Source organism: Mesoplodon densirostris, chromosome 3 (assembly GCF_025265405.1).
Source record: "Mesoplodon densirostris isolate mMesDen1 chromosome 3, mMesDen1 primary haplotype, whole genome shotgun sequence".
Classification (NCBI taxonomy): domain Eukaryota; kingdom Metazoa; phylum Chordata; class Mammalia; order Artiodactyla; family Ziphiidae; genus Mesoplodon; species Mesoplodon densirostris.
The window spans coordinates 14,490,605-14,518,597 of record NC_082663.1 but is presented as its reverse complement, the minus strand read 5'-3'; the positions used below and the strand labels follow the sequence as shown (position 1 = coordinate 14,518,597).

At 44.2% G+C, this 27,993-nt stretch overlaps 2 protein-coding genes across 3 annotated transcripts in view; both read left to right on the top strand.

Moving 5' to 3' along the window:
* RETREG1 (reticulophagy regulator 1) overlaps nucleotides 1-7,065 on the top strand; it is a 127,322-nt gene extending 120,257 nt beyond the window's left edge. Inside the window, exons 9-11 of one of the 2 annotated variants that reach the window (XM_060092749.1) lie at nucleotides 2-292; nucleotides 2,913-3,013; nucleotides 6,941-7,065. In XM_060092749.1, the coding sequence (XP_059948732.1) occupies nucleotides 2-292; nucleotides 2,913-2,968 (347 nt within the window). In that variant the 3' untranslated portion in view covers nucleotides 2,969-3,013; nucleotides 6,941-7,065. Of the gene's footprint in view, nucleotide 1; nucleotides 2,227-2,912; nucleotides 3,014-6,940 lie in introns of those variants that run through there. The other variant, XM_060092748.1, reaches the window with a different exon arrangement.
* Nucleotides 7,066-11,007: 3,942 nt separating this feature from the next.
* On the top strand, nucleotides 11,008-26,412 carry ZNF622 (zinc finger protein 622). The gene is made up of 6 exons (XM_060092751.1): nucleotides 11,008-11,744; nucleotides 12,417-12,677; nucleotides 12,893-13,055; nucleotides 15,867-15,979; nucleotides 24,223-24,366; nucleotides 26,133-26,412. The coding sequence occupies exons 1-6, from the start codon at nucleotides 11,135-11,137 to the stop codon at nucleotides 26,258-26,260; spliced, it is 1,419 nt and encodes a 472-aa protein (XP_059948734.1). The 5' UTR covers nucleotides 11,008-11,134; the 3' UTR covers nucleotides 26,261-26,412.
* Nucleotides 26,413-27,993: the final 1,581 nt, after the last annotated feature.

Sequence of the window (27,993 nt, the reverse complement as noted above, 5' to 3'; positions counted from 1 at the left end):
GATCTTGACCGACCTAGTGAGGAAGTTTTCTCTCGAGACCTTTCAGATTTTCCATCTCTAGAAAATGGCACAGGAACAAACGATGAAGATGAATTAAGCCTTGGCTTGCCCACTGAGCTCAAGAGAAGAAAGGAGCAGTTGGACCATGGTCCCAGACCCAGCTCAGAGAGGCAATCTGTGGCTGGTCTCGCCCTTCCTCTGAGCGGTGACCAAACCTTCCACCTGATGAGCAACCTGGCTGGGGACGTCATCACCGCTGCGGTGACTGCCGCCGTCAAAGACCAGTTAGCAGGTATGCAGCAAGCACTATCTCAGGCTGCTCCCAGCCCAGGGGAGGACACAGACACGGAGGAAGGGGATGACTTTGAACTACTGGACCAGTCAGAGCTCGACCACATTGAGAGTGAATTGGGGCTTTCACAAGGCCAGGAAGCAGAACCACAGCAAAATAAGAAGTCTTCAGGCTTTCTTTCAAATCTACTCGGAGGCCATTAGTCTGGGAATCAGCTTGTATGACAGAGCACAGATAAACTACCAAAAAAAATTCAAACAAGCAAAAAAAGAAAAAAGAGGAAAAAAAAACTTTTAGAACTGTGAGCTTTACTGATTACTTTAGAATTTTTTTGGCCTTTTTTTTTTCCCCTTCTGCAGTGAGTTAATTGGATATATATCAGCTGACACTGATAGATTGGTATTTCTCATAGTTATTTTTACGTAATGTGCATGGAAATGAACTTTATATATATATGTATATATATTTACTGTATTGTCAGAGTTGAATATTAGAGGTTGTTTTTAAAGCAAAATGAAAACACCCAATTATTGAGGTCCTCCCATTAGTTCCGTATTTTTTCTTCACAATTAATTTTCAAGCATGCAAAAAGTTTATTGTAACTCGCTGAAATATTAACAATTAATTGTGAAACATGCTATATTGGCTCTGTTCCTAATACTTGGAAACAGTCAAAAAATTTTGGTAGATTTTGATGTAAAAAAACAAAAATGATCAAGGTCACTTTAGTTGAAAGACTTGGGAGGTACTATTAAAATTCATTTCCTAGGAACAATTTTGAAAATATATTTAACTACGTTGGATGGGCTAGTCCATTTCCATGTTATTTTTGCAGTTATAGACTTTAGGCTTCCTTCTAAATGGTGTGCTCCATTGACTGCCAGCTCTAGTCTTGCAACAGGTGGTATTAACCCATCGAAAGCAAGTAATTAGATATCATGTAGACGATGGTTTCGATGTAAGCAGAGATCGGGCTGTGCTTTGTTGTTCAATTGTCATATATTTGTGATAGGGATGTTGTGAGTACAGATCTAGTCTGCCTGCTCAGAACTAGGTTAAACCTCATCTTTCATATTATGGAAAAAAATCTCTTAAAATTGGGAAACTAGTTCCTGGCATGTTCTGTGAGCGATGTGGTCATCAGCCGGAGAGAAACAAGAACTGTTTTTGTAGTCTGACTCTCCTACAGGAGAGAAACTTGCTTGGTTTTCAAGTGTATTTATTTGCCATAGAAGTCTAAATCTGTAATCTGTTCCTTCTTAGGAAGCTAGAATATATTTTTCCTTTATTTTAAACTTTTTAGATCACTTTTAAATAACCACATTTCACTTAGCTGTTTAACAAAGGACTGAAGAGCAGAAATCAAGCTAATTTTGTTTTTTGTGATAGAAACTTTTAAGAGTGTTGAGGGACCATGTCAGCAACTACCAACCATCTCTTCAATCTTCAGGTACAGCTGGCATTTTGACAGACATCTGAGCCCCTCAGAAAGGAAGGATAATCCAAGAATATAGGAAATCTGTGGTCCCCTCCCTTTACTTTATCCCTTCCCTTATATGTCTAAAGAGTAACGATAGGTCATCTGACATTTTAATGTAGCATCTCTTATTTATTTTTTCTTTCTGAGGTATTAAAATATCTAGACTGAATTTTGCCAAATATTAAAGGGAGAGACGTTACTGCAGACTCTGGACACTTGCTTTTCGTGATTGACGATGCTTCTGTGTCATTAGTACGTCTTGACTGTGTTTGAGTCCTTTACTGATACAAAGTGAGCCTGTGCCTTCATTACCTTGCCCGTTTCGGTACAAATGAAAACCTGGTGTTAGATCTACGAACTGTGTGGGTTTACAAGGAATATACCTGAATTCTGTTTCAGTAAGAGTTTCTGGACATGAAGAAAAATACAGTCACATATTTATAAAATAGTTTGTTACCAGGTTTAGTTTTTTTATGTGTTTGTTTCTTCACTTAAAATATATTCTTGGCCATGAAGTCAGAAAGTTCAAAGGTCTTTTCAGTTTCTTCATTGAGGGGAAAATGAGAAGCTAAATAACTTAAGTAATTAAAGAATGTGTTCCAAGTCACTGGACAAGCTTACAAGGAGATAAACTCACGATTTGATGGCATGAACAGTAAAGCTAGAATCAAAGGTTATAAACTATAAATTAAAAGGGGTTTGGGGAGGTTGTTAGCGTAGAAAAAGGTGTTACAGCCCTACGGTGGAGACATACCAGCTCTCTGGACAGTAGGATTATAACCACACATGCACTTCAGTAGTATTTGTTCCAGAATATATGTGGCTATAAATTTACACAATGTAATAATGGTACTCTTAATACTATCAAGCTTAGGGATGTCAAGGGGTTTCGTTGTGTGTGTGTGTGTGTGTTTGTGTGTGTGTGTGTGTGTTTGGCGGGGGCTAGGGTGGGGGGAACATTATATATAGTCCTGTTTCTGGCTTTAAGATGTACTAACAATAAACCCTGTGATTGATTCAGTACAGTGGGAAACTACGGATTCCTTACCATGAGAATGTATGCAGTCATTAAAATGTGAAGCATGGCTATTTCTTAATTGTACAGGAGCTGTAGAAAGATGTTTTGTTCACTTCCTATAGGAAATGCTGGGCAAAACCATACAATGGGAAAAGCATCCACTGATCATGCATGTTGATCTGAAGCAAAAAAGCAGGGCTGAAGTTCAGGCTTGTTTTGGAAGGTCAGTCCAGGCTTAAAGCAATATTTATATTCTCATTCTGAACACCTTTACTTTTTTTCTACCCTAGAAATCTTCAGAAGTGATTTTTAAAAAACTGCTCCCTCCTCAATTTAGTAGAATGTTAGGAAAAGAAACTTTTATGAGGTTTGGCAAGTGGCAAGCATCCTCAACGTATTTTGGCATCTCACTCTTATATTTGAAATAAGTGCGACTTTATTCCTTTTTAAAAAGTGGCAAGTGCCGGCATACTACTGACTTTAGGCCAGAAGCAAATCTACATTTAAGAAAAAAGCGATTTAAAAGTTTTCCTTTTCTGTTTATACCTTAGGTTGATGTAGTTCCTTATACTGCTCTGGCTATGTTAGTTATGAGATAAGAAACTATTTTGAAAACACTTCCTAAACTACTACCCTTCCTAAACTAATGTGTCACAGGTCATGTGTATCACAATGAAGACACAGTCTCTGAACTATATATATATATATATATATATATATATATATATATATATATATATATATTTTTTTTTTTTTTTTTTTTTCTGTACGCGGGCCTCTCACTGCTGTGGCCTCTCCCGTCGCGGAGCACAGGCTCCGGACACACAGGCTCCGCGGCCATGGCTCGTGGGCCCAGCCGCTCCACGGCATGTGGGATCCTCCGGGATCGGGGCACGAACCCGTGTCCCCTGCATCGGCAGGCGGACTCCCAACCACTGCGCCACCAGGGAAGCCCTCTGAACTATATTTTTGTATATTATTCCTCCTTTTCCACTGAAGCATGTAAGGTAGGATGGGATGTCAGAATTATGAGTTCTGGTTCTGATGTTAACATTATGACCCTAAGACACAATGTCAAGTCACATAGCATCTCAAAGCACCACCTCAGTTTCCCCAAACATAAAATTAGGAAGCTAATTCCTATCCTCTCACACAGGGATGTTCTGAGAATGAATGAAAAAAAAAAAAAAACTGTCTGAAGCATTTTCGGGGGGGAAAAAAGCTGTATAAAACGAAGATAGTGATCTTTTTCCTATTTCAGCGAAGCCATCTTTTTGATCATTAAAGAAAAGTCAATCAACAAGAACCTGCTTGCAAAAAAGACTCTAAAGCTCTTTTAATGGGCCTAGCATGATATTGGCCTTATAATCCAATAAATCCTGTAGAATAAGAGGATAGATAGTGTTGCCAAATTGTCTGTTATTTCATTTGACTCTGAAACATGTGTAGGGTTCTACATTAGTCATTGTGAACGGTTCTAACACTTCCTGGCTGTGGGACTGAAAGTCACCTAACATCTGTACTTGTTTCCTTCACCTATAAAATTAAGATAATGCACCTGCCTCATAGTATGTTATAAGGATTAAATGTCTAAGACTAGGGTTGGCAAATTACCAACCATGGGCCAAATCTGGCCTGCCACCTGTTTTTATGGAATATTTAAAAATATAATTTTCTTTTTCTGGACTTCCCTGGTGGCACAGTGGTTAAGAATCTGCCTGCGAATGCAGGGGACATGGGTTCGAGCCCTGGTTCAGGAAGATCCCACATGCTGCGGAGCAACTCAGCCCGCGAGCCACAACTACTGAGTCCACATGCCACAACTACTGAAGCCCGTGCGCCTAGAGCGCGTGCTCCACAACAAGAGAAGTCACCGCAATAAGAAGCCCGTGCACCACAACAAAGAGTAGCCCCCACTGGCCGCACCTAGAGAAAGCCCGCTCACAGCAACGAAGACCCAATGCAGCCAAAAATAAATAAATAAATTTAAAATATATATATATAAATATTTTTAAATACTTCCAGAAAATCCAGAAGAATATTTTATGACATATGAAAAATACATGAAATTCAAAATTCAGCATCCATAAAGAACGTTTTATTAGAAGAGGGCCACACTCATTTATGTACTGTCTACGCATCCTTTTATGCTAAAACAGAAAAGTTGAATAGTTGTGATGAAACCATAGGCCTACAAAGCCTAGTATATTCACTATCTATCCTTTTATAGGAAAAGTTTGCCAGTCCTTGGTCTAATATGTAGAAAACACTCAGTTACAGTTAGGGTCCTGGGTAATCCTCATGACTACAATTAAGTGGTATTAAGAACTTTTCTCAGAAGGACGGGGTCAAATAAATTGTCCAAAGTCACACAACTACTAAGAGGAAAAGCCAGTGTGACCCCAAAGCCTATTCGCTTTCTAATATGTCACACTACCTAATATTTTTAATTTTTTAAAAATACATGAAGAATGACCATGTTTATGGGCCTCCCTGGTGGCGCAGTGGTTAAGAATCCGCCTGCCAATGCAGGGGACACAGGTTCGAGCCCTGGTCCAGGAAGATCCCACATGCCGTGGAGCAACAAAGCCTGTGAGCCACAACTACTGAGCCTGCGCTCTGGAGCCCAAGAGCCACAACTACGGAAGCCCACGCGCCTAGGGCCCGCACTCCACAACAAGAGAAGCCACAGCAATGAGAAGCCCGCACACCGCAACGAAGAGTAGCCCCTGCTCGCCACAACTAGAGACAGCCCGTGTGCAGCAACTAAGACCCAATGCAGCCAAAAATAAATAAATAAATAAATAAATAAAAAGAATGATCATGTTTGTAATAGTTTAACAGAATTTCACTAAATATTAAAGATTGATTTTATTTGACTTAATTTTTCTTTTTTCAAAGAATCCACAAATCAGCTGATCCAAACTGTTTTAAATGCTGCAATAACCAGATTTTGCTATAAATTTCAATCCCTTGTTAATTTCAGAAAACTTTGCATATCTAGATATCCAAAAACTAAGAGGTAGTAAAATGTTTTTAAATTGTTTATTAAAAATCATAATGCTTTACTTAACATTTTTATGAACACAGAAGTCATAGAAGTTGTAAATCATTTAATAAATATGTTTTATATTCTATATTTATTACCCCCTATAAGTTAACCTCAACTAATCCAATCACACTCATACTTTTCCCTTTAAAAATCAAGTTGCCACTGCAATATAGGAATGTGGAAAGTAGTATCAACTGACTTGAAGGTGACCTTATTAGTTTTTGTTTGTTTGTTTGTTTGTTTGCGGTGCGCGGGCCTCTCACTGTTGTGGCCTCTCCCATTGTGGAGCACAGGCTCCGGACGCGCCGGCTCAGCGGCCATGGCTCACGAGCCCAGCCGCTCCGCGGCATGTGGGATCTTCCCGGACCGGGGCATGAACCCGTGTTCCCTGCATCGGCAGGCGGACTCTCAACCACTGCGCCACCAGGGAAGCCCGACCTTATTAGTTTTTGTCTTAAATTTTGTAATTATCAAAGATCACCATCCCAGTGTCATCCAAGCTGAAAAAGAACATCATCGGGGGTACTGTCACTTTTACAGTGTGTAGAGTAACTTCAATAATTTGGTAAGTGAATTAGTTTTTAAGAGCTATGTCACAGTATCCAGAAGGAATTCTAATTTCCAGTATTTTCAAAGCTAAAATTTTTTCATGGGCAGACTCAGTTTAAATTCTTTGGAAGACTGATTAATTTGGTAATAAAAATTCTTGACAGTATTATCAGCAGAGTTTAGACACATTAACATAATACCCTAGATATGCCATGGAGAAATTTAACTCAAAGGTCTCTTGTCCAAAGGGCTTGCATTTACCAAGGACCTACTGGCTATAGACCTGCTCCTTTCTGATATTTCTCCAATCAGTTACAGATACTGCTGCTGGATCTATTCAAGGTCCAGTTCTATTCCTCATGCCCATAAAAACTGAAACACTCCTGGAGTCCCTACTGTTCACCAACTGAAAAATGAACAGTAAACTCTAGAATTCAACTCTTTACCCAATGATACCTTACAACTTCCTAGTCTTCCTTCCCCTATCTTTTGCCTCAAGAAAACTAGACTTGTAGTCTTCCTAAATATGTCCCTTATTTTCTCTTCTAGGTGCTCCCGCCCACTTTTCCACTTGCAGATGAAGTCCTCATTGTCCCCTCTCTCTCAGGACCCACCCATCTGAGCTGTCAACTCCTTAATGAAAACTTTTCTCATCTCCCTAGCTGATGCCATTTTTCTGTTCTAAATACCCAGTGCCCCTTTCTTTGCATTTCATCTTACTTGACCCCATCTTTATTCTATTAGTTAATTGTGTATTTCTTACCATCCTTAACAAAGCAGAAAAAAATCCCCTTGAAGACAGATGTTTTAATTTAGAACCAGTAGGATATTATATATGAGATATTGTGATTTATAATAAAAAACAGGTATTTGGTCTTTGTCCCATTCTGGGCATGGAGCTCCTAAAATCCTTGGAAGGTCTTAAGTGATGAGAGTGATAGAGGTGTCTTTTGTTATGTTGATGAGGTGACTTTTGCAAAGCCCTTAGGTAGCTAGCGGAGAGGGCGTCACAACCAAAACTCCAGAGGGAGAGAATCCTTCTTTGGGAACTTCCTGACCTCACCTTAGGTGTCTCTTCATTGGGCCATTCATTTACATCTTTTAATATCCTTTGTAATAAACTGGTAATCTAGTAAGTAAATGAGTTTCCAGATTTCTGTGAGCTGCTCTAGTAAATTACTCAAACCTGAGGAGGGGGTCATGGAAACCTCTGATTTACATCCAGTCAGAAGCACAGGTAAAAACCTGGACTTGGCATTGCCTTCTGAAGTGAGGCCAGTCTTGTGGGACTGAGCAGTTAACCTGTGGGATCTGACTTCATCTCCAGGTAGAAGGTGTCGGAACTGAGTTGAATTTGAGGACACCCAGCTGGTGATGGAGAATTGCTTGGTAGTCTGGAAAAAACACCCATGTTCCTGGAGGTAGGGAGCATGGGTGAGAGGTGATAGGAGAAAACCAGGCGAAGGAATTTAAACTTCTTCTATGGGCAACAGGTAACCATTCTTGAACAAAAGGAGGAAACATGGCTGAGAGGAATTAATGTGATTATCTCTACGCGCTGTATGGTAGACTAAGAGGAAAGTAAAGGCTCTCCAGGAGACTGCAGGAGAATTGCAGCCCGTGGGAAATCTAACAAGGTGGAGGAAATAACGTCCCTTTGAAGAGGAAAAGGAAAGAACCCGTGGAGAGTTCAAAGATGCTGAAATGGGTCATGGAAATGGATGGGAGGAGGCAGGGAGGAAATACTGACCTGAAGAAGGAACAGATGCTTGAAGAACCATATGTGAACGATAGAGGGAAAGAGAAAACAAGTTATCTACTTTATAAAACCATCTTCTGCTTTACTTTTAGAGAGGCTTGAAATATATACATTGTTTTGTTTATCCCAGTTGATGACTAATACTAGTTACATTTTTTAAGTATCTGTCCAGAGGGCTCAGCTATTGTGAAAGATTTTGATAATCTAAAACTCAAATCTTCTGGAATAAAAATCAGCAGCAGACTTAACTTGCACTACAAAAGATGTGTTTAACAAATACTGAACAATCTATATGCCGGCACTGTTCTAGCTTTGGGGTACACAGCAAGGAAAGGAGTCCCTGTTCCCATGGAGCTTGTAGTCTGGAGGTGGATGACTAACCTCGAATGGGACTGACTATCCTGGTTTGCAAATGATGGAGAGGTTTCCTGGGATACAAGACTTTCAGTGCTAAAACTGGGAAATCAGGGACAAACAACAAACGCTAGTGGTGGCCCATTTCCCAAATGGTCCCCAAATGACACCCCATTCATGCCCTTACAAAGTCCCTCCCACATTAAACAGAGCTGACTTTCCTAAGTAACAGCATATCGTAGAAATGACCCTGTGTGACTTCCAAGGCTAGGTCCTAAAAGATATTATGACTTCTACTTTGCTTATTTTGAGGGAAGCCAGTAACCATGTTATGAGGACACTCAAGCAGCCCGAGTAGAGGTCCACTCAGTGGGGAACCCAAGAGTCTTGCTATCAGTGTGTAAATGAGCCTCTTCCAAGGGGATCCTCCAGCCGGAGTCAAACCTTCCAGCTGCGGTCACATGATCAGCCCTATCCCCCTGCAACTTCATGAGACCATGAGCCTCATAAATTTCCAACTTACAGAAATGGAAAGAAGCAAAGTTTGTTGTTTTCCTGCTAAATGTTGGGTAATGTGATATGGAGTACTAGATGGCTAGTACAGTGCTACTGAGAAAAGGTCTGCTTAGGAGAGACTAATGAGTTGGGGAGAGGCACTACTGTGAAAAGAGGGTGTGGACAGGCCCCTCCTGTAAACGCATTTGGGCAGAAACCTTCAAAGTAAGGGAGCAAGACAGCAATAGTCGATCCAGGCATAATAGTAAAGGATTTCTGAGATTTAGTATGCACCTGAGACGAAAGATGCTTGCTTAGCCTTGTTAGAGCAACATCAAGTGTCAGTGTGACTGAAGTGGGGTGAGCAGAGTGGGGCAGGGGGTGTGACAGTCAGAAGGAGGGGTAGGGCCTCCTAGAATAGAAAGGCAATCCTCTTGGTCAGTTTGTGCTGCTATAACAAAATACCACAGACTGGGTGGCTTATAAACAACAATTTTTTTCTCTCACAGTTCTGGAAGCTGGAATTCCAAGATCGGGGTGCCAGCATGGTCCGGTGAGGGGCCTCTTCCTAGTCTCAGACTTCTATTTCGATCCCCTTTTGGGTCTCTGAGGTCTATGTGCTCAGAATCTAATCACCTCTCAGAAGTGCCACCTCCTAAGACCATCACTTTGGGAATTCGTTTGTCAATATGATTTTTTTTTTCTTTTTGAGGGGGGTGGCACAAACATTCAGACCAGAGCAGGAATGTGTCTGTACTTTATTCCCAGTCAGGGGAAGACACTGAAGGTTTTCAGCAAGAAGAACAATGCGACTTAACCTACATTTTAAAAAACGTCGATATCTTCTTTGGTGCTATGGGCCGCTTGGATTTTAAACATGCAATGTCCAATTTTGAAAAAGGACGGACTGGTTCAGCTAGGCTGCGCAGACGAGTGTAAGAACTCCCTACGCCTTTAACATTCATGTTTCCTATAGAACCGGGCTGCTACGCATGACATGCCATAGTTAACTAAGTACAGGACACGAGGCTCCTCTGAACTGAGGTGTGCTGTTAATTGTAAAATGCGCACTGGAATGCCAAGATTTAGTCCCAACAAATGAATGTAAAATGTCTCACTAAATCTTCTGGCTTGGTTACATGTTGAAATAATACTATTTTTGATATACTGGCTTAAATAAAATATGGCCATCTTACCTCTCTCTTTCCGCTTTAGTGAAAACGTGGCTACTATTAGATTTAAGAGGACCTACTTGTCTGGGATTCTATTTCTACTGGGCAGCGGCTGGGCTGGACTCTGCGCTCCTACGTGCAAACTATCCATCCAGGAGTTTCTCCTGCGCCCTTTCCGCCCCAGTAAGGCCGAGGCTCTGGCCGGGAGTCTCCGGTTTTCCTGTGAGTTCCCTCAGCCTCCAACCCGAGTCTCCGATCCGACTCCCGGGCTGACCAGCATCCCTGGCTTTCGTGACACCCATTCCCCGGCTGCAGGGGTGCAGGGCGCGGACCTCAGAGAATCCAGACGGTCGGGCGGTCGCACGCATCAGTCCTCCCGGTTCCCCAATCCTCCGTCCCGCACGGTGGTCGCCTTCCCAGCACCACGCCTCACAGCACAGCCAAAAAGGACAGTAACCTGCGGGGGCGAGGCCTGTCGATCACACCCAGCTCAGGGCAACACCCACCTCGGTCGACTCAATGAACACCTATTACTTCTGGTCGACCCAGCTCACGCGGATTCACCGATCCCACACCTCGCGGAGACCTAAACAACAATCACCCATCCAATCACCACTCGTCTCAGGCTCATCCAATTACCACCTGCCTCAGGCCCATCCAGTCACAACCCTGCTTTCGCCAACCCAATCAACACCCACCTCAGGCCGACTGGGCGGGGCCGGATCCCTCCCAGGCTTCCCAACATACCAGGGGCCTGTGGCCTCTCCGCGGCGGGGGCGTGGCTACAGGTCGGGAGGCGGGACTTCCTGTCCGGCCGGGAATAATTCGATCCAGTCCGGAAGTCAGCTCGCAGTCCGGCTCTTCGTGGGCTTTCAGGTTTACGGTTGGAGTGTGTGGTGGGGTCAGGGCGCTCAGTGGTCGCTAGACTGCTGCCTCGGTTCGCCTCTTATTTACTGGCTGGCGATGGCGACCTACACCTGCAACACCTGCCGGGCGCTGTTGGACGACGCGGAGGCGCAGCGGGCCCACTACAAGACGGACTGGCACCGCTACAACCTGAAGCGCAAAGTGGCCGGCATGGCCCCGGTCGGCGCCGAGGGCTTCCAGGAGCGGGTACGGGCGCAGCGGGCCCTGGCGGAGCCGGAGAGCAAGGGCGCGGCCACCTACTGCACCGTCTGCAGTAAGAAGTTTGCCTCGTTCAAGGCCTACGAAAACCATCTGAGGTCCCGGCGGCACGTGGAGCTGGAGAAGGAGGCGGTGAGTCGGAAAGTGGCGATCCTGAATGAAAAGAACTTGGAGAAAGGTCTGGGCGTGGACAGTGTGGACAGGGATGCGGTGAACGCGGCCATCCAGCAGGTCATCAAGGCCCAGCCGTCCACGTCTCCCAAGAAGGCGGCCCCAGCGCCCGAGGCGGAGTCCCGGAGTCCCGTGACCGTGGCCGCTGGAGGACGTGGGACTCAGCAGCGAGACCCGGCCGAGAAGCCTCCCCGGCTGCAGTGGTTTGAACAGCAGGCGAAGAAGTTGGCCAAAGAGCAAGGGGAGGAGGAGAGTGAGGAGGACCTGGATGCAGATGGTGGGGGCCTCTCTGGGGGGCTTGGCGGGGCGGGGGACGGGGCTGGTCCTCAAGCTTCCAGTTTATCTTTGAGGTTGGAGGGGGAAGGTGTCCGTTTTCAGGTGAAGGTGATGCGTGAGGGTGTTTCCTTGGTTTCAGAAGTGGCTGGTGTGGCCAGCACCCCCACAGGGCATTTTGTGTGTTTAGCTCACTGTGGTCGATTCGGGGACTGAAACCTTAACGGGGGGTGGGGGGCATAGTTACTTAGTAAATATTTGTAGAATGAAGGGATGCCTTCTCTGTTGAAGGAGAAGATTGTCAACGTATGCAAGAGAACATAGTACCCTCACACCATGTGCTGCAGAATGTTTAATTCCATTGGGTTTCCGGTCATGATGGCTTTGCTCTGAGTTTGAGGTGCTCAGAATCGGCTAGCTAACTTGCAGTGTGAGGCTGGAGCCAGCAACCTAGGCTTCTTGACTTAATGAGCTATTTTTCCCTCATCCCCCTGACGCTGATTGCATGTGTTCATATAAGAATAGGAAAGGAGCACGTGCGTCCTCCAAGGGGTTTACTCTGCGCTGAAAAAGGAGGAGGAAGGCATTCCTTAGCCATGCCGAGCGGTGTGTGGTGGATGAGTGGCTGACTTTGAGATCTCCAGCTAACTTTGTTTTTCAAATCTCTGGCTTGCAGACTGGGAGGATATTGATTCTGATGAGGAACTGGAATGTGAGGATGCTGAAGCCACGGAGGAGGAGGAGGAGGAGGAGGCAGCGGAGGAAGAGGCTGGAGGAAGCACCCCGCTTGGTGCCATCCCCATAACGGACTGCTTATTTTGTCCCCATCATTCAAGGTCCCTCGCGAAGAATGTGGCTCATATGACTCAAGTCCACAGCTTCTTTATTCCTGATGTAGAGTATCTTTCAGATCTTAAGGGACTGATTAAATATTTGGGTAAGTTCAGTCGTTTTTTCCTTTTGAATGACAAAATACCACATTATTGGGGGCATTAGTTTGGGGCTTCTCCTCAATCTTGGATTGAATGACCAGCCGATTTTGTGAAAACCAGAAACTTGATGGCTGTTTTTTGAATTGTGGACATCGACAGTGAGCTCTAATCTGGCTGCAAAACGCTGCTTTCCTGTTTTTTTCTCAACTTATTTTTCCAGGAGAGAAAGTCGGTGTGGGGAAGATTTGCTTGTGGTGCAATGAGAGGGGGAAGTCCTTCTACTCCACGGAAGCTGTACAGGCTCACATGAATGACAGGAGTCACTGCAAGCTCTTCACAGATGGGGATGCGCTTTTGGAATTTGCGGACTTCTACGATTTTAGGTGAGTCTGATTTGTAATAGCGAGTGAAGCCAGCTGATCACATTTGCATTGGATTCGCATGTGCCCCTACCTGATAACGGTCTGTGTCTGGCTCTGTCCAGTATCGTATTCTTCATACGTCTTAGCACACTTCTTTAGGAGGTCGTTATTTCCTCTCATTCTGTAGATGAGAAACTGAGTATCACAGAGTTAAACTCACATATCTGAGCCAGAGAAGATCTCAGGCCCAAACTTTCAGTTTGTGTGGTTTGAAAACTTGTTTTTGCTTGTTGTGGTTTCCATGGTCAGAAGTTCAGTTTTGCCAGTTACCTCAGGAACAGAGGCAGGGAAGTTAGGCTTCACATCTTGGTTTCCCTGAGAGCCCTTGAATCACAGGCTGTCTCGTAAGGGACTTGAGCTGGTGGCTGCACCAGGCCTGTCCCGATCACTTCTTGGTGAAATTATTCCACCTTTACCTAGAATCTTGAATATTTCCTACATCATGCAACGAATCCATGCTAGAAATTCTGGAACAGCTGGTTCTTAGTGTCAGTGTGCCTATGACCTAGCACGGGTGTGCTCTGCAAGCAGGTGTGTTAATGACCGTGCCAGGTGTGCAGAGTCCACCTAATACAGGTGTTCAGGAAAGTGCTGGTCTTTTAAGTTGTCCTTTTGCATTTTCCTCCTGATTTGTCATTTCTCATTTGTCCTGACAGAGAGTTTTTCATTACAGCCACTTTGGTGGCCCTGTAGGGGTATCCATTGTGATTTTAATTTAAATTTCCCTGATGAGGACTGATGCAGTTGAGAACCTTTTTATATATCAACTGGCCATTTGGATATCTCTTGTGCAGAATCTGATCTAGTCTTTTGTCTGTTCCTATTGGCTTATCTACCTTACTATTAACATTTTAGTGTACATTTCTCCAGTTATTTTCCATGTGTATTTGTGAACAGCTGTAGAAACACAGAGATTCTTCTGGAACTACAGTGTCTAATTTGCTAATTCCTAGGTGTACTCATGTTGCTCTTTTGGTTAATTAAGTAAAGTAAAAGTTTTTAAATTCAGTTCTTCAGTTGCACTCCCCACGTTTCAAGCCCTATGCTTAAAAACAGCTGTGCTTTCAAAGTAGCTACCATAGTGGACACACAGACTGAAAATTTGCATCATCAGAGACTTCCGTTGTTCAGCACTGTTGTAGAACTTGTTTTTGTAATGATTAAATTGAGGAGAGCTGCATCTCCAGCTGTACAGTCTCCTCTCCCTCTGTTTGCCAACCCGCCTAGAGAGAAACAAATACAGAGGTGAAGGAATTCTGTTATAGGTAATTTGCTCACTCTTTATTAGAGCAATTTTAGATTCTCAGCAAAATTGAGCAAAAGGTACAGAGATTTCAAATATACTCCTTACCGAGCACGTGCATAGGCTCCCTCATTATCAGCATCCCCCAGTGGTACATTTGTTACAATTGAGGAACCAAGTTGACCCATCAATTATCACTCAAAGTCCATAGTTTAGAGTTCACTCTTGGTGTTGTCCATTGTATGAGTTTGGAGAAATGTGCATACAATGACATGTATGCAGCATTAGAATAGCATACAGAGTGGTTTCACTGACCTACAAATCCTCTGTGTTCTGCATGTTCATCATTCTCCTCCACCCGACCCTTGGAAAATAGTGATATTTAATGTCTCCATATTTTTGCCTTTTCCAGCATGTTGTATGATTCGACTCATACAGTATGTAGCCTGTTCAGACTGCTTCTTTCACTTAGTAACATGCTTTTAAGGTTCCTGCATGTCTTTTCAGGGCCTGCCAGCTCATTTCTTTTTTGTAGAATCCAAAAATGTTCTGCTGTATGGATGTGGCACGGTTTATGTATCTATTCACCTATTGAAGCACATGTTGGTTTCTTCAAGTTTTAAGAATTTGGATAAATCTTCTGTAATTCACGTGCAGGTTTTTGTATGGACAAAAGTTTCTGACTCCTTAGGGTAAATACCAAGCCGCAGGATTGCTGGGTCTTATGGTAAGAGTGTGTTTGATTTTGCAAGACACCGCCAACTCTTCCCAAGGGGCTGTACCCTCCTGCATTCCCACTAGCAGTTAATGAGAGTTCCTGTTGCTCCAGATCCTCACCAGCACTTGATATTGTCATTGTTCTGGACTTTGACCGTTCTGATAGGTGCGTAGTGGTAGCTCTGTGTTTTAATTTGTATTTTTCTGATGACATGCTGTGGAGCATCTGTTTTGCATGCTTATTTGCCATGTGTGTATCTACTTAGTGAGGAGTCTATTAAGGTCTTTGGCCCATGTTTTAATCAGGTTGTTTATTGCTGAGTTTTAAGAGTTCTTTTTGCATTTGGATAGCAGTCCTTTACCAGATGTGTCTTCTGCAAATACTTTTTTCCAAGTCTGAATCTTGTATTTTAATTCTCTCGACGTTGTTTTTCACAGAGCAGAAGTTTTTAATTTTAGTGAAGTTTAGCTTATCAGTTATTTCTTTCATGGACTATGCCTTTTGTGTCGTTCCTAAAAAGTCATCACCAAACCCTAAGTTATCTAGGTTTTCTCCTATATTATCTTCTAGCATTTTTTATAGTTTTGTATTTTACCTTTAGGTCTGGGATCCATTTTGATTTCGTAGGCCATTTGCATATTTTACTACAGAGAAAATGCTAACAAATTGTTTTCTCTCCAAAGGCTTTCAATGTAGTCGCTGCAACTGTTAATCCCTCACCCCTAACCCCTTTAGTTATCTAGTAGGTTTGCAGTATTTTCATTAAATTTGGGGTCTTGGTCTATGTATTAATGCCATTCCATGGTTCCAGGAGCAGCTACCCAGGTCACAAGGAAGGAGAGGACCCTGATGAGACTGAGGACTTGCCCTCAGGAAGGGCCTTGGAATATGATGACGACACCATGGAGCTGATTCTCCCTTCTGGTAAGTGCAGTTGTCCAAAATACATAGCTGCATGCTGCTGAGATTATCGGAGAGGCGTGTTCCCATCACTTCCCTTCCACACCGAGGGGAGAGACCCTACAGCTTCAAGTGTGTGTTTGTGTTCCCCCGGATGAGGTAAACTCTGCCCCGTAGCTCTGTCTTGGCTGTTTTGTTTAAATTGCATCAATGTTTTTTTCACTTTTGTTGTGATTCGTAATGCTTTAATCAGTCATTGCCTTTCTTTTCAATACATAGACCTTTTGTATTCTGTTTATTACCTGTTTTTTTGGCCCCATCCAAGTTTTTCTTGTTAAACTTGACTTTGCTCTTATTCCTTGAACTGATTCCTGTTTCCATGTGCTCGGACTTGCACATGTTAGTCTGGCATGGGTGGATCTGATTGACGGCGCCCAGGTTTCCTGTCCGTATTCTGGATGTAGGGGGAGGCTTGGAGTTTGAATTCTACCTTCTCCTTTGGCGAACAGGATTCATAATGGCAGGATTTTGTCCCAGATATGAATAGAAGAAGGAAAGCCATGAATGTGAGAAGTATGCAGTATTGCTTACAGTTATGCTTAGCTAATAGGAATGGGGGCAGCTACAGAAGACGCATTTAAAAAGGACAGGGAATGGGATGATAAGATAATAAGACCCTAATAATACCTCGTATTTTCTGAGCAGTTAGCACATTCAGGCAGATATATTATTTTATCTTTACATCAAGCCCTTGAGTTAGGTTCTATTATCCTTATTTGACATACGAGCCAGCTGAAGCTTAGACAGGTTGAGTAATTTACCCAGGATCATGGACCTCGTCAGTGAAGCCCTTTCCCCACTTCTCTCCACTGCCTGGGAGATGTGCAGTGATGATGGGAGCAGGAACAGCCACATTGCCAGTGGAGACGTCTGCCATGAGGAAGCCACCCTGGGGTGCTGCTCTCCACCTGGAATATCACGGCTTAGGTATAGAGAGCCCTGCTTAACCCAGAGTGACAACCTTCTAAGGCTAAAGGCAGCTTTAGACAATGACAGTGAAAGGAAAATGCAGGCAGAACCTGTCTTGAGGATATAATTCTTCTACAGTGGTAGAAGATATTCAGATATTCTACATATATTGAATATTCAGATATTCAATACAGAATATTCTGTAATGGAGCAGAATATCGGGGCCTGTACAATACGCAGCAGCAACACAGGCCTAAATATATCACAGAGGACCTAGTCCCATCTTCCCTTGGTGAAAATACTGATGCAGAATCTCAGAAATAAGTTTAATAACTTCTTTTCTAAGACTGTTTATTTAGCCCCTAGTTTCATTAGCTCCCCCTTCCTTAACTGAGACTGAGATCACAGTAGACCTTGAGAAAGTGAATGGAATGGTCCCTGACAGCGGCGCCTGGCGTGTAGTAGGATCACTAGGAACGTGGGCTTCATTTTGCAGCAGCGCTGCTCTCCAGTGAGCTTATCCTATTTTAGAAGTAGAGGAATTTTCATCTGGACTTAAGACGTCTGAGGCTTAAAGACCCCTTAGCTATCTAGACAACACATTTGCGCAGAGCGATCGAGTTTCCTCAGGTTCGCCAAAGCCAAACCTGGGTGTCTTCTCAGGATCCGCTCTTCCTCTCCCACATCCAGGTGGTGACTAATTGCAATTCCTAAATGGCTTTTGAATATTTTTTCTTTTTTTTCCTCCTTATCTGTGTCACCATGAAAGCTTCCAATCTGGTGTCCACTTGACCACCAGAAGGTACTTTCTAAAACAAACACCAGTCTATCTTCCTTTCCCTCTGGAATTCCCAGGGGGAGCCCTTGCCTTCAGGGTCACTTTGTCGCCCAGATGTCTGGCGACCGCCCGCACGCAGTCTCCCTCCCCCGGGCCTTTGCCTGGGCGCTGCCTCTGTCCTCCCCCTCCCCGTCCTCGTCCCCGTCCCTGTCCCCGTCCTGTAGGGCTCACGTTGGGCCCTGCCCCAGGAAGCTGTTCTGAGCTCAGCGCCTGCCCTGAGTCAGGAGAGTCTCCTCCGCCCCCGCCCAGCTGTCGTGATGTGGCTCTAGCTCCGCTGTGCCTGTCGGCCGGCTTGCCTTCTGCCCCGTTTCTGTGAGGACAAAGCTGGCGTCTTTCATCTCCGCGCAGTGCCTCAGGCACACAGGAGCCACGTAAATGGCTGTTGACTGAGTGACTGGCAGGTTGGAGGTGACTTTTATTTATTTATTTTTTTTTGCGGTACGCGGGCCTCTCACTGTTGTGGCCTCTCCCGTTGCGGAGCACAGGCTCCGGACGCGCAGGCTCAGCGGCCATGGCTCACGGGCCCAGCCGCTCCGCGGCATGTGGGATCTTCCTGGACCAGGGCACGAACCCGTGTTCCCTGCATCGGCAGGCGGACTCTCAACCACTGCGCCACCAGGGAAGCCCTGGAGGTGACTTTTATTTTATTTTATTTTTCTCTTTTTTGAACGGCTTTATTGAGATTCAACCCAAATACTCTATAATTCACCTGTTTAAAGTCTACAATTGAATGGTTTTTAGTTGATTCACAAACGTGTGCAAGCACCACCACAGTTCACTTTAGAACATTTTCATCCTCTCAAAAAGAAACCCCGTACCTTTCAGCCATCACCCCTCCATCCCCCCAGCCCCACTCAAGTCCCTAAGCAACCATTAACCTACTTTCTGTCCCCACAGATTTGCTTATTCTGGACTTTTGTAGGAACAGAATTGCATACTAGGTGGACTTTTGGGACTGACTTCTTCCACCTAAGGTTTTCGATGTTCATCCACGTGGTAGCATGTGTCAGGATTCCATTCCTTTCACGGCTGGATGGTATCATGTGGATACACACATTTTGGTCACCCATTCATCACTTTGTGAACAACTGGCTTGTTTCTACCTTTTGGCTATAATGAAGAAAGCTGCTATAAACGTTGGCATACAAGGTTTTGTGTGGATGTATGTTTTCTATTCTCCTGAGTATATACCTAAGAGTGGAAGTGCTGGGTTATACGGTAACTGTGTTTAACCATTTGAGGAACTGCCAGACTGGTTTCCAAAGTGGCTGCACCATTTCACACTCTTACCAGCAGTGTATGAAGTTCTAATTTCTCCACATCCTTGACAATGCTTGCTATTATCTGTCTTCTCAATTATCACCAACCTACTGGACGTGAAGTAGTATCTCACTGTGGTTTTTTTTTTCTCTTAATAATAGCTATCATTTTTATTAAGTCCTTAAAATACCCTTGTGAGGAAAATTTTTTTTTTATATCTTTATTGGAGTATAATTGCTTTAAATGGTGTGTTAGTTTCTGCTTTATAACAAAGTGAATCAGTTATACATATACATATGTTCCCATATCTCTTCCCTCTTGCGTCTCCCTCCCTCCCACCCTCCCTATCCCACCCCTCTAGGTGGTCACAAAGCACTGAGTTTATCTCCCTGTGCTATGCGGCTGCTTCCCACTAGCTATCTATTTTACGTTTGGTAGTGTATATATGTCCATGCCACTCTCTCACTTGGTCCCAGCTTTGTCCCCCTCCCCATATCCTCAAGTCCATTCTCTAGTAGGTCTCTGTCTTTATTCCTGTCTTACCCCTAGGTTCTTCATGACATTTTTTTTTCTTAGATTCCATATATATGTGTTAGCATACGGTATTTGTCTTTCTCTTTCTGACTTACTTCACTCTGTATGACAGACTCTAGGTCCATCCACCTCACTACAAATAACTCAATTTTGTTTCTTTTTATGGCTGCGTAATATTCCATTGTATATATGTGCCACTGGAGGTGACTTTTAAAAGGAAAGCAAGGTGGCTTCCCCGGGCCTGTCACAGTGCAGGAAAAGCAGAGCAGAGGGGGGCCACTCTGGGCTGCGATGTTGCCTTGGGGGCTGAGAATCGTTATTTGCCTGCAGTCCCAGGCGGCAGATTGCTCTGCCTGTTCGTCATATAGTCAAAGAAGAAAATGCCATGAGATTAACTTGAAGGTCCAATTTCTTGGGTTTTTAAAGCATGAATTTCCTTGCTCACAGCTACGTGTCCACATACCACGTAATGCTGTTTTAAAGTACTGGATGATAACCTCAGGGCAGCTCTTAAGAGAGACTGGGAAGTAGTGAGTAAGCAGCTTGGTTTGGAGTACTGGGCGATATTGTACTGTTAGACTCTGGAGAGGCCAGACCAGCTGCCAGGTGCTGCCTTACCTCAGCGTTCGTCACTGGCTGTGCACTTTTTCTGAGTGTGTGCATTTTCCTGGGGAAACGCTGTAACAACATAAGGTCACCTGTGTGGCCACACAGATTTTTAAATTTTTTAATTATTTTATTTATTCGTTTTTAAATTAATTAACTTATTTTTTGGCCACACTGTGTGGCTTGCGGGATCTTAGTTCCCCGACCAGGGGTCGAACCCGCACCCTGGGCAGTGAAAGCGCCGAGTCCTAACCATTGGACCATGAGGGAATTCCTCCACACAGATTTTTTTTTGACTGTGCGGGTAAGTGCACTTTTTCTGGGGAAAGGCTGTAGTTTCTGAAAAGCATCTGTGACCTAGAGGAGATTAAGAGCCAAGAATGGAAAAATCTAAATGTACAGCATTCGCTGCTTTCGTGGGTCTTCTTCACAGATGACCGGCTGCTGAGACCTGATAATAGAATTTGTTTAAATAGCAACAGAACATAGCACTCTTAGTGAATCAGAAGCTACCACCATTTGGAAATTTCTTCCAGCTACACAGTTACATACACTTTTACCATCTCACTTTAAAAACCAGTCCTGCTCTAGTCAGTCTTGGTTATAATGAGACATGAGTTTTTCGTCCATTGGTTTGCCTCTGTTTCTCAGTGCTGACTTGGGGATTTTGTAATGAACCAAGAAAATAGGGAATCCCTGAATAAACACTGTATACATGTGTAGTGATATTACAACAGTGTATTCAGTCACCTGGTTATGTCTTTGAACAAATTTACCGTTCAGAAACTTCCTTGATTATGCTCAGTTATATGACTGGGTCAGCGTGGATGTTAGCATGAAGCTGACTTGAGAAGGATTCTAATGTGGAGCGCCTAGTGATACTTAATCAACTACACTTAGCAGAGTCTGCTTTAAACTGGTTTCGAAAGCAGTGGGTAGTTGTGATTCCTTAAATCTAGTTGCTTCAGGTCAAGTAGATGATCCCAGAGGCAGTGACATAGAGCATCCGGTAGAGGGCGCTATGAGCATTTATTTTGAAGACTGTGGTCTGGCTCAGTTCCTTCCCTCTTTGCTCTTCAGTTCCTGTGGAGTAAGTTGGTGTGAAAACACATCCAGTTAGTTGCTGACTAGCCAGATGAATCTGTTGCTGGATCCACGAAAGGCACGTGATCAATCTTCTTAGGAAACTTACAGTTAGAGATATTTTCTTTTTCACTGTCTAATTTCACCCAGTGTTAGGCTATTTGTTAAGTAAGAGTGGAAAATTTTAAAATACATTTATTTATTTGTTTGTTTGTTTGTTTGTTTATTTTTGGCTGTGTTGGGTCTTCGTTGCTGCGTGCAGGCTTTCTCTAGTTGCGGCGAGCGGGGGCTACTCTTCGTTGCGGTGCGCGGGCTTCTCACTGCGGTGGCTTCTCGTTGCAGAACACGGGCTCCAGTAGTTGTGGCGCGTGGGCTCAGTAGTTGTGATGCACAGGCTTATTTGCTCCGCGGCATGTGGGTTCTTCCCTGACCAGGGCTCGAACCCGTGTCCCCTGCATCGGCAGGCGGATTCTTAACCACTGCGCCACCAGGGAAGCCCTCAGTCTTTTTTTTTAATTGAAGTATAGTTGATTTACAGTTTTGTGTTAGTTTCTGGTGTACAGCAAGTGATTCTGTTTTTTTAATATATATATATATTCTTTTTTGTATTTTCCATTATGGTTTATTACAGTATACTGAATATAGTTCCCTGTGCTATACAGTAGGACCTTGTTGCTTACCTATTTTATATACAGTAGTTTGTATCTGCTAGTCCCAAACTCCTAATTTCTCCCTTCCCCACCTCCTTCCTTTCCCCTTTGAGAACTGTAAGTTTGTTCTCTATGTTTGTGAGTCTGTCTCTATGTCCGTGAGTCTGTAAAGAAGTTCACTTGTATCATGTTTTAGGTTAGGAGTCACCGTCTTGTAAGCACTTCTTACTGCGGAGAAAGATAGATGGACAGGTTGTGGCTTCATCATAACTCAGACATTACCCATCTGTTATTTATGGACAGGCACAGCGTGTTCTATAACGAATTTTCCTTGATGAGGGTCTTGCAGTTGAGCTGTTCTCAGCACATTGTACTTGGTGCTTAATGTTAGGTGCTCACTGTCATTGCCACAGGACAGGAGTAACTTTAAATGCTGAATGTTTAGAGTTCTCCTGTCAGGTGTCAGAAACCTTGGCGTTGATTAATGAAACCTTTTCAAGCATGTTTTAAAAGCCAACCTTCAATACTAACGTATTTCTAAATGCTGCTTACGAATGTAAATAAATCGATTTATTAAGTAGTAATGACCAGCAGCATTATCATTTAATGATTTTGAGGAAATCATCATTGCAAACTCAGAGCATCCTGCCTACCTTAGAAATAGAAAGTCATAATCAGCAGCGCTGGGCTTTTCTGCTAGAGCCTCGATGTAAGAGTGAATCCTTCTCCATCCACTGTATCTCACTTATTTCTTGTGGTTTAGGAGCTTTGTTAACTCTCCTGCTGCCAGAACAGTCAGGTCCTGGGAAACATCTTTTCATCCATATTAGTATCCAGAGGCCACATCATCTTTGACTTGAAAGTTTCTTTTTGTCATCTCTTGCGTCTGATCACCAATCGGTCAACTGGAAGTAACCATTTTTCCATATCTGTGTAGAGAGCAAACTGTTTCCCAGGTAGCTTGCCAGGTATAGGGACTTGAAACGAAATAACCTGACAGAATTTTTTCTTGCAAGTTAAAAATCTAGGTCCTAAAAGCGAATATAGCCATCTACAATAGTTAACAGTATTCTGTTCATGGTCTCTCTGCACAAACTGTTCTGAAAGAAATGATTTTATATATGTAAGTGTAAAACTTCCATAGCAGCCATACACATGGTTCTACCCGGCTGTATTTCCTTAATTCATTTTCAGTGGAAATAGCTGTTCCGTGCCTTGTGTGTATGCTGTTGTTAAATTTCTATGCGTTGATGTCTGTCTGGGAATGTATTTGATTGCTTATGTTCTCGTTAATATTCTTGTGAAAGTATAGCCTGGGTTTAGTAAGCTCTCAGGTGATCTCATGCCGGTGACCCAGGAGCACTTTTCGAGAGCCAGGGCTCTGATGGAGCCTGGAGTGAGTCATCCCTGAAGCCCCCCCCCCCCCCCGCCCCCTTCACTTTCACCTACTGTGAAGCTGAGATCCAGGGGTCAGCACGCTTTTGCTATAAAAGAGCAGATAGTCCGAAGAGTTCATTTCTGAAAGCGTGATTGACTGGCATGGCTGTATCAGATCCTTCTCAGTAAGTTAAACCTGGAGAGAGAATTCGTCTTCGTCATCTTTTAAAATTACGGTTCACCAGGCGACTTCCGTCATTTAGAAAGCAGTAGGGCAAGGTTTCTCAGCCTCAGCACTGTGGACATTTGGGGCAGATAATTCTTTGTTTTGGGGGCTGTGCTGAGCATTGTACGCTGTTTAGCCGCATCCCTGGCCTCCCCCCACTAGGTGTCAGGAGCCTCCCTCGAGCTGTGATAGCCAGAAATGTCTCAGTCATTGCCACGTGTCGTCTGGGGATAAAATCGCCTGTTTGAGAACCACCGCAGTAGAGAATTTAAGCAAAGGAAAAGTGGATTGGTGTCTCTTCTAGACTCAGACTGTGGCTTGTAGACCTAAACATCAGGGCCATTATCTGTGCTTAATCTCTTTTCTATTAAAAAAAAAAGTTAAAATTCCTTACCTCCTAGGATCCTATTATCTGTGTTAGTTGGGGGCAGCTATGTGAATTTCTAGGGAAGCGTATTGTCAGTACAGATGCTGAATTTTTCACCTGACGGTGACTTGCCATTATCTCTGTTTTTCAGTGTCTCTACTCTTTGGTTTTCCTTCTTTCATTGTTTAACATGCAGCTTCATCTTTCTTCAGCAGATTAAAGCACTGTTTCTTCTGGCACATCCATTTTCCACCTAGATAAAAGTGAAAATTCTGATTCAGAAAGCCTTTACTTTTACAGCTCTGCCTTGAAAAACGATCCAACTCAGTGCTTCAATATTGTTCTTTTGAAAAACAGGTGCCAGAGTGGGTCATCGCTCCTTGATGAGATACTACAAACAGCGGTTTGGCTTGTCAAGAGCTGTGGCAGTTGCTAAGAATCAGAAGGCCGTGGGCCGGGTCCTCCAGCAGTACAGAGCCCTGGGCTGGACGGGCAGCACAGGTACGTCCATGTGGACCGCAAGGCCCAGCCCAGGAACTTGCATCACACAAAGGGCCTTGGGTGAACTGGATTTTTTTTTTCTTTGTCCTTGTGGGTCCTCTCTAGGGGAAACTTAGCTTCTTGGCTCTGGGAGCTTCTGTGACCACTTGAGACATTTTTGGCAATAAGCCCAAAGCTCCATGACTTAAAAGCTTTGTATTCCCTAGCACAGTAACTATTTTAAAACTCATATAAACCATTACCTTTTTCAGGATGTATAGTTACAAAAATAATTGTTTAGCAATTATCAAAGGTTGAAATTCTCCTGGAGGTTATACAGAGGAATTAAATATCCTTGTGGCGATAGTTTGAGCTGTGAAGTCAAACATGACTTACCTGATATACTTGTAGGTTCTTACACAATGAGTATGAGTAATTTAATTGATTGAAACCTCTGTTTCCTCACTTATAAAGTGGAGATGATACTAATAGGACCTACTTGTAGAGTTGGGCAGGTTGACTGTCATGATGCATGTATGACATAGTACCTGCACATAATAAAGGCCAGCTATCAGTTCTTCCTTCTGTAATTTTTCCATAGAAAACTTAGTAAGACTCAGCTAGAGCAAGCCACTGAAGTTGTTAAGCTTTGAAACATCATCAGAATGAAATTATTTAAATCTATTCTGATATGTCTGCTGAGTGAAGCTCATTATGCTTGGATCTTCAAAGAGAAGGTCAGTCTACTGAAAACAGTATAGAGAGAAGTGAGAGAGCTGCCTTCTGATGGCCTGGAAAGCTTTGGCACTGGAATGCATTGTAAATGGCTCTGTGTTAGTATACACGTAGGTTCCTTCACTAGGGCTCCCTGTGAGCTGAGTTGGTTTTTTATAATTAATTAATTAATTAATTAATTAATTAATTAATTTTTGGCTGCTTTGGGTCTTCGTTGCTGTGCGCAGGCTTTCTCTAGTTGCGTCAAGCGGGGGCTACTCTTCTTTGCGGTGTGTGGGCTTCTCATTGCGGTGGCTTCTCTTGTGGAGCACAGGCTGTAGAGTGCAGGCTCAGTAGTTGTGGCATGTGGGCTCAGTAGTTGTGACTCGCAGGCTCTAGAGTGCAGGCTCAGTAGTTGTGGTGCACGGGCTCAGTTGCTCCACAGCATGTGGGGTCTTCCTGGACCAGGGATCAAACCTGTGTACCCTGTATTGGCAGGCGGATTCTTTTTTTTTTTTTTTTTTTTTTTTTTGCGGTACATGGGCCTCTCACTGTTGTGGCCTCTCCGGTTGCGGAGCACAGGCCCTGGATGCGCAGGCTCAGCGGCCATGGCTCACGGGCCCAGCTGCTCCGCGGCATGTGGGATCTTCCTGGACTGGGGCACGAACCCGTGTCCCCTGCATCGGTAGGCGGACTCCCAACCACTGCGCCACCAGGGAAGCCCGGCAGGCGGATTCTTAACCACTGTGCCACCAGGGAAGTCCCTCTGACTTGGTTTATAGTCTGCCTTTCTCTGTCCCTCTTGGTCAGTGGGGCTTCACCTTTTGGGCTTATAGACCTTTTCAGATGATGAAAACTAAAGAGGCTCATCCCAGAAGAATGTATATAGGGAGAAGTTCTGGTATGCAATAAACCCCCCAAGGCCCATTGGATAGAGACCCCAGGTAATAACTCTTGTTTAAATATAAGAACCCACTTACCCGAAACTAGCTTTGATTCTCTGCCAAGTTGGGTCTTCTCTGATCACAGGTCACAGACCTTTGCCTCATTTCTTATCCCCTTTCCAACCCCAGGAGCAGCTCTCGTGCGCCAGCGGGACATGCAGTATGTCCAAAGGATGAAGTCAAAATGGATGCTGAAGATGGGGATGAGGAACAACGCCACCAAGCAGATGCACTTCAGGCCCCAGGTGCTGTTCTGAGTCGTCCAGGGATTGAGTCATCATCCGTCTCCTGCACAAGCGTCCTTCTTGCCTGGGGACCCGTGGCAGCCGGATCGGACAACAGACCCTTATGCTGCTACTTCTCCCTGTACTTCCTCTGTCCTGACCTGATAATAAAAGTCAGAATCATATTGGCTTTCCAGTGTAATTTCTGGACAGGGTTGAAATGTCGTGTTTTTACAAAGTGAGTGCTGTGTCAACTGGACGCAGGCCCTGCACTTCTGAGAGCTGCTTTGTTGTCTCGGCTTGAAACTGATTTAGGGCTGTCAGAATAGTGTGGGGAATTCAAGAGCGGCTTGTCTGCTCCAAACCTGGTTTAATTTTCAGAAGAGCACCTTACCATATCATGGTGCTGGGACCTATGTAAGGGGGCTTTGAAGATTCTGGAGGAGCAGAATTGAATGTCCCTCACTGGAATGTATTATGGCTCCCAAGGTGGTGACAGTCTCTGGGCACTTTCATTAAATCCAGGAAAGTAAAAGGGCATGTCAGTGGCTTGCTGTCAAGGGTCTTCATTCCTAAATGTGATTCCAGAAAGAATGAGTGAGCTTCACCCTGAGACTCAGTTTCCAGTGCCGCCTTTCGAGTAGGAAGAAAATAAATGTAAAATGTGTAAATTTCATTTTAGAAACAAAAACGACCTCAGGGTTCAATCTCTGAAGAGATGCTCCGTTTAGGTGGTTTAGGGGGAAGGCCATGATATATTGGAAATGAAAGTAAACATGAAGTTCAAATCCATTGAGCTAACTGTCTGTCTTTGGAAAAGTGACTTGGTCTTTAAAATCTGTGAAATGAGGTGTTTATTACTTCACCGGTCGTGCGGTTAATTAAATCAGCAACGGACCCGTCCCTCGCTCAGTCCCCAGCACAAAGTAAGTGCTTCAAGTTCTCTCTGGTGGGGCGGGTGCCCCTCTGAGGAGGGGGATGTCTGGTCAGCGCAGTGGTCTTTCTGAGGGGTGGATTCAGGGATGCCTGGAGATCGTGTTTGCCCTTACCATGCATTCAGCAGCCGTCGCTAGCTGGAGACACATTTTTTCCTTAAGTTTTGGGTGCAGAATGGAATGAATTATATTTCATTAGTATGTGGGTTCACCGTCTTAACAGTAGAGGGCTCCCTAGTTTAGCTTTACTCCTTCGTCCTAACATTCTCGTTACACAAGTACCCACCTTCTTGTGTGTGACATCGTTGAATCTATATCCTGAGAAAACGATATCGTGCTTGGCATGGGGTGTGTTTTTAATCTATACTTAACGAACGGGACATTGTGCTATATTTCTTGTCAGTTTTGTTTTTCTTTCAGTATTTTTTCACTCGACTTGGTGAGCCTAATTCATCTTCTCACTGCTGGGAGGGGTCCACACTGTTCTCCACACAGAACTTCCCTCCCGCGCAGCTGACCCCTCCTCCTCTCTAACCCCCCAGTCCCACACCAGCACCGCACTGTTTGAGTGCCTCGTTTATATTGGTGCGCTTTTAATTTTGAGGCCTTTGTGTGTGTGTGTGTGGTACGCAGGTCTCTCACTGGCCTCTCCCGTTGCGGAGCACAGGCTCTGGACGCGCAGGCTCAGCGGCCATGGCTCACGGGCCCAGCCGCTCCGCGGCATGTGGGATCCTCCCGGACCGGGGCACGAACCCGTGTCCCCTGCATCGGCAGGCGGACTCCCAACCACTGCGCCACCAGCGAAGCCCCTTGAGGGCCTTTCTACCTGTG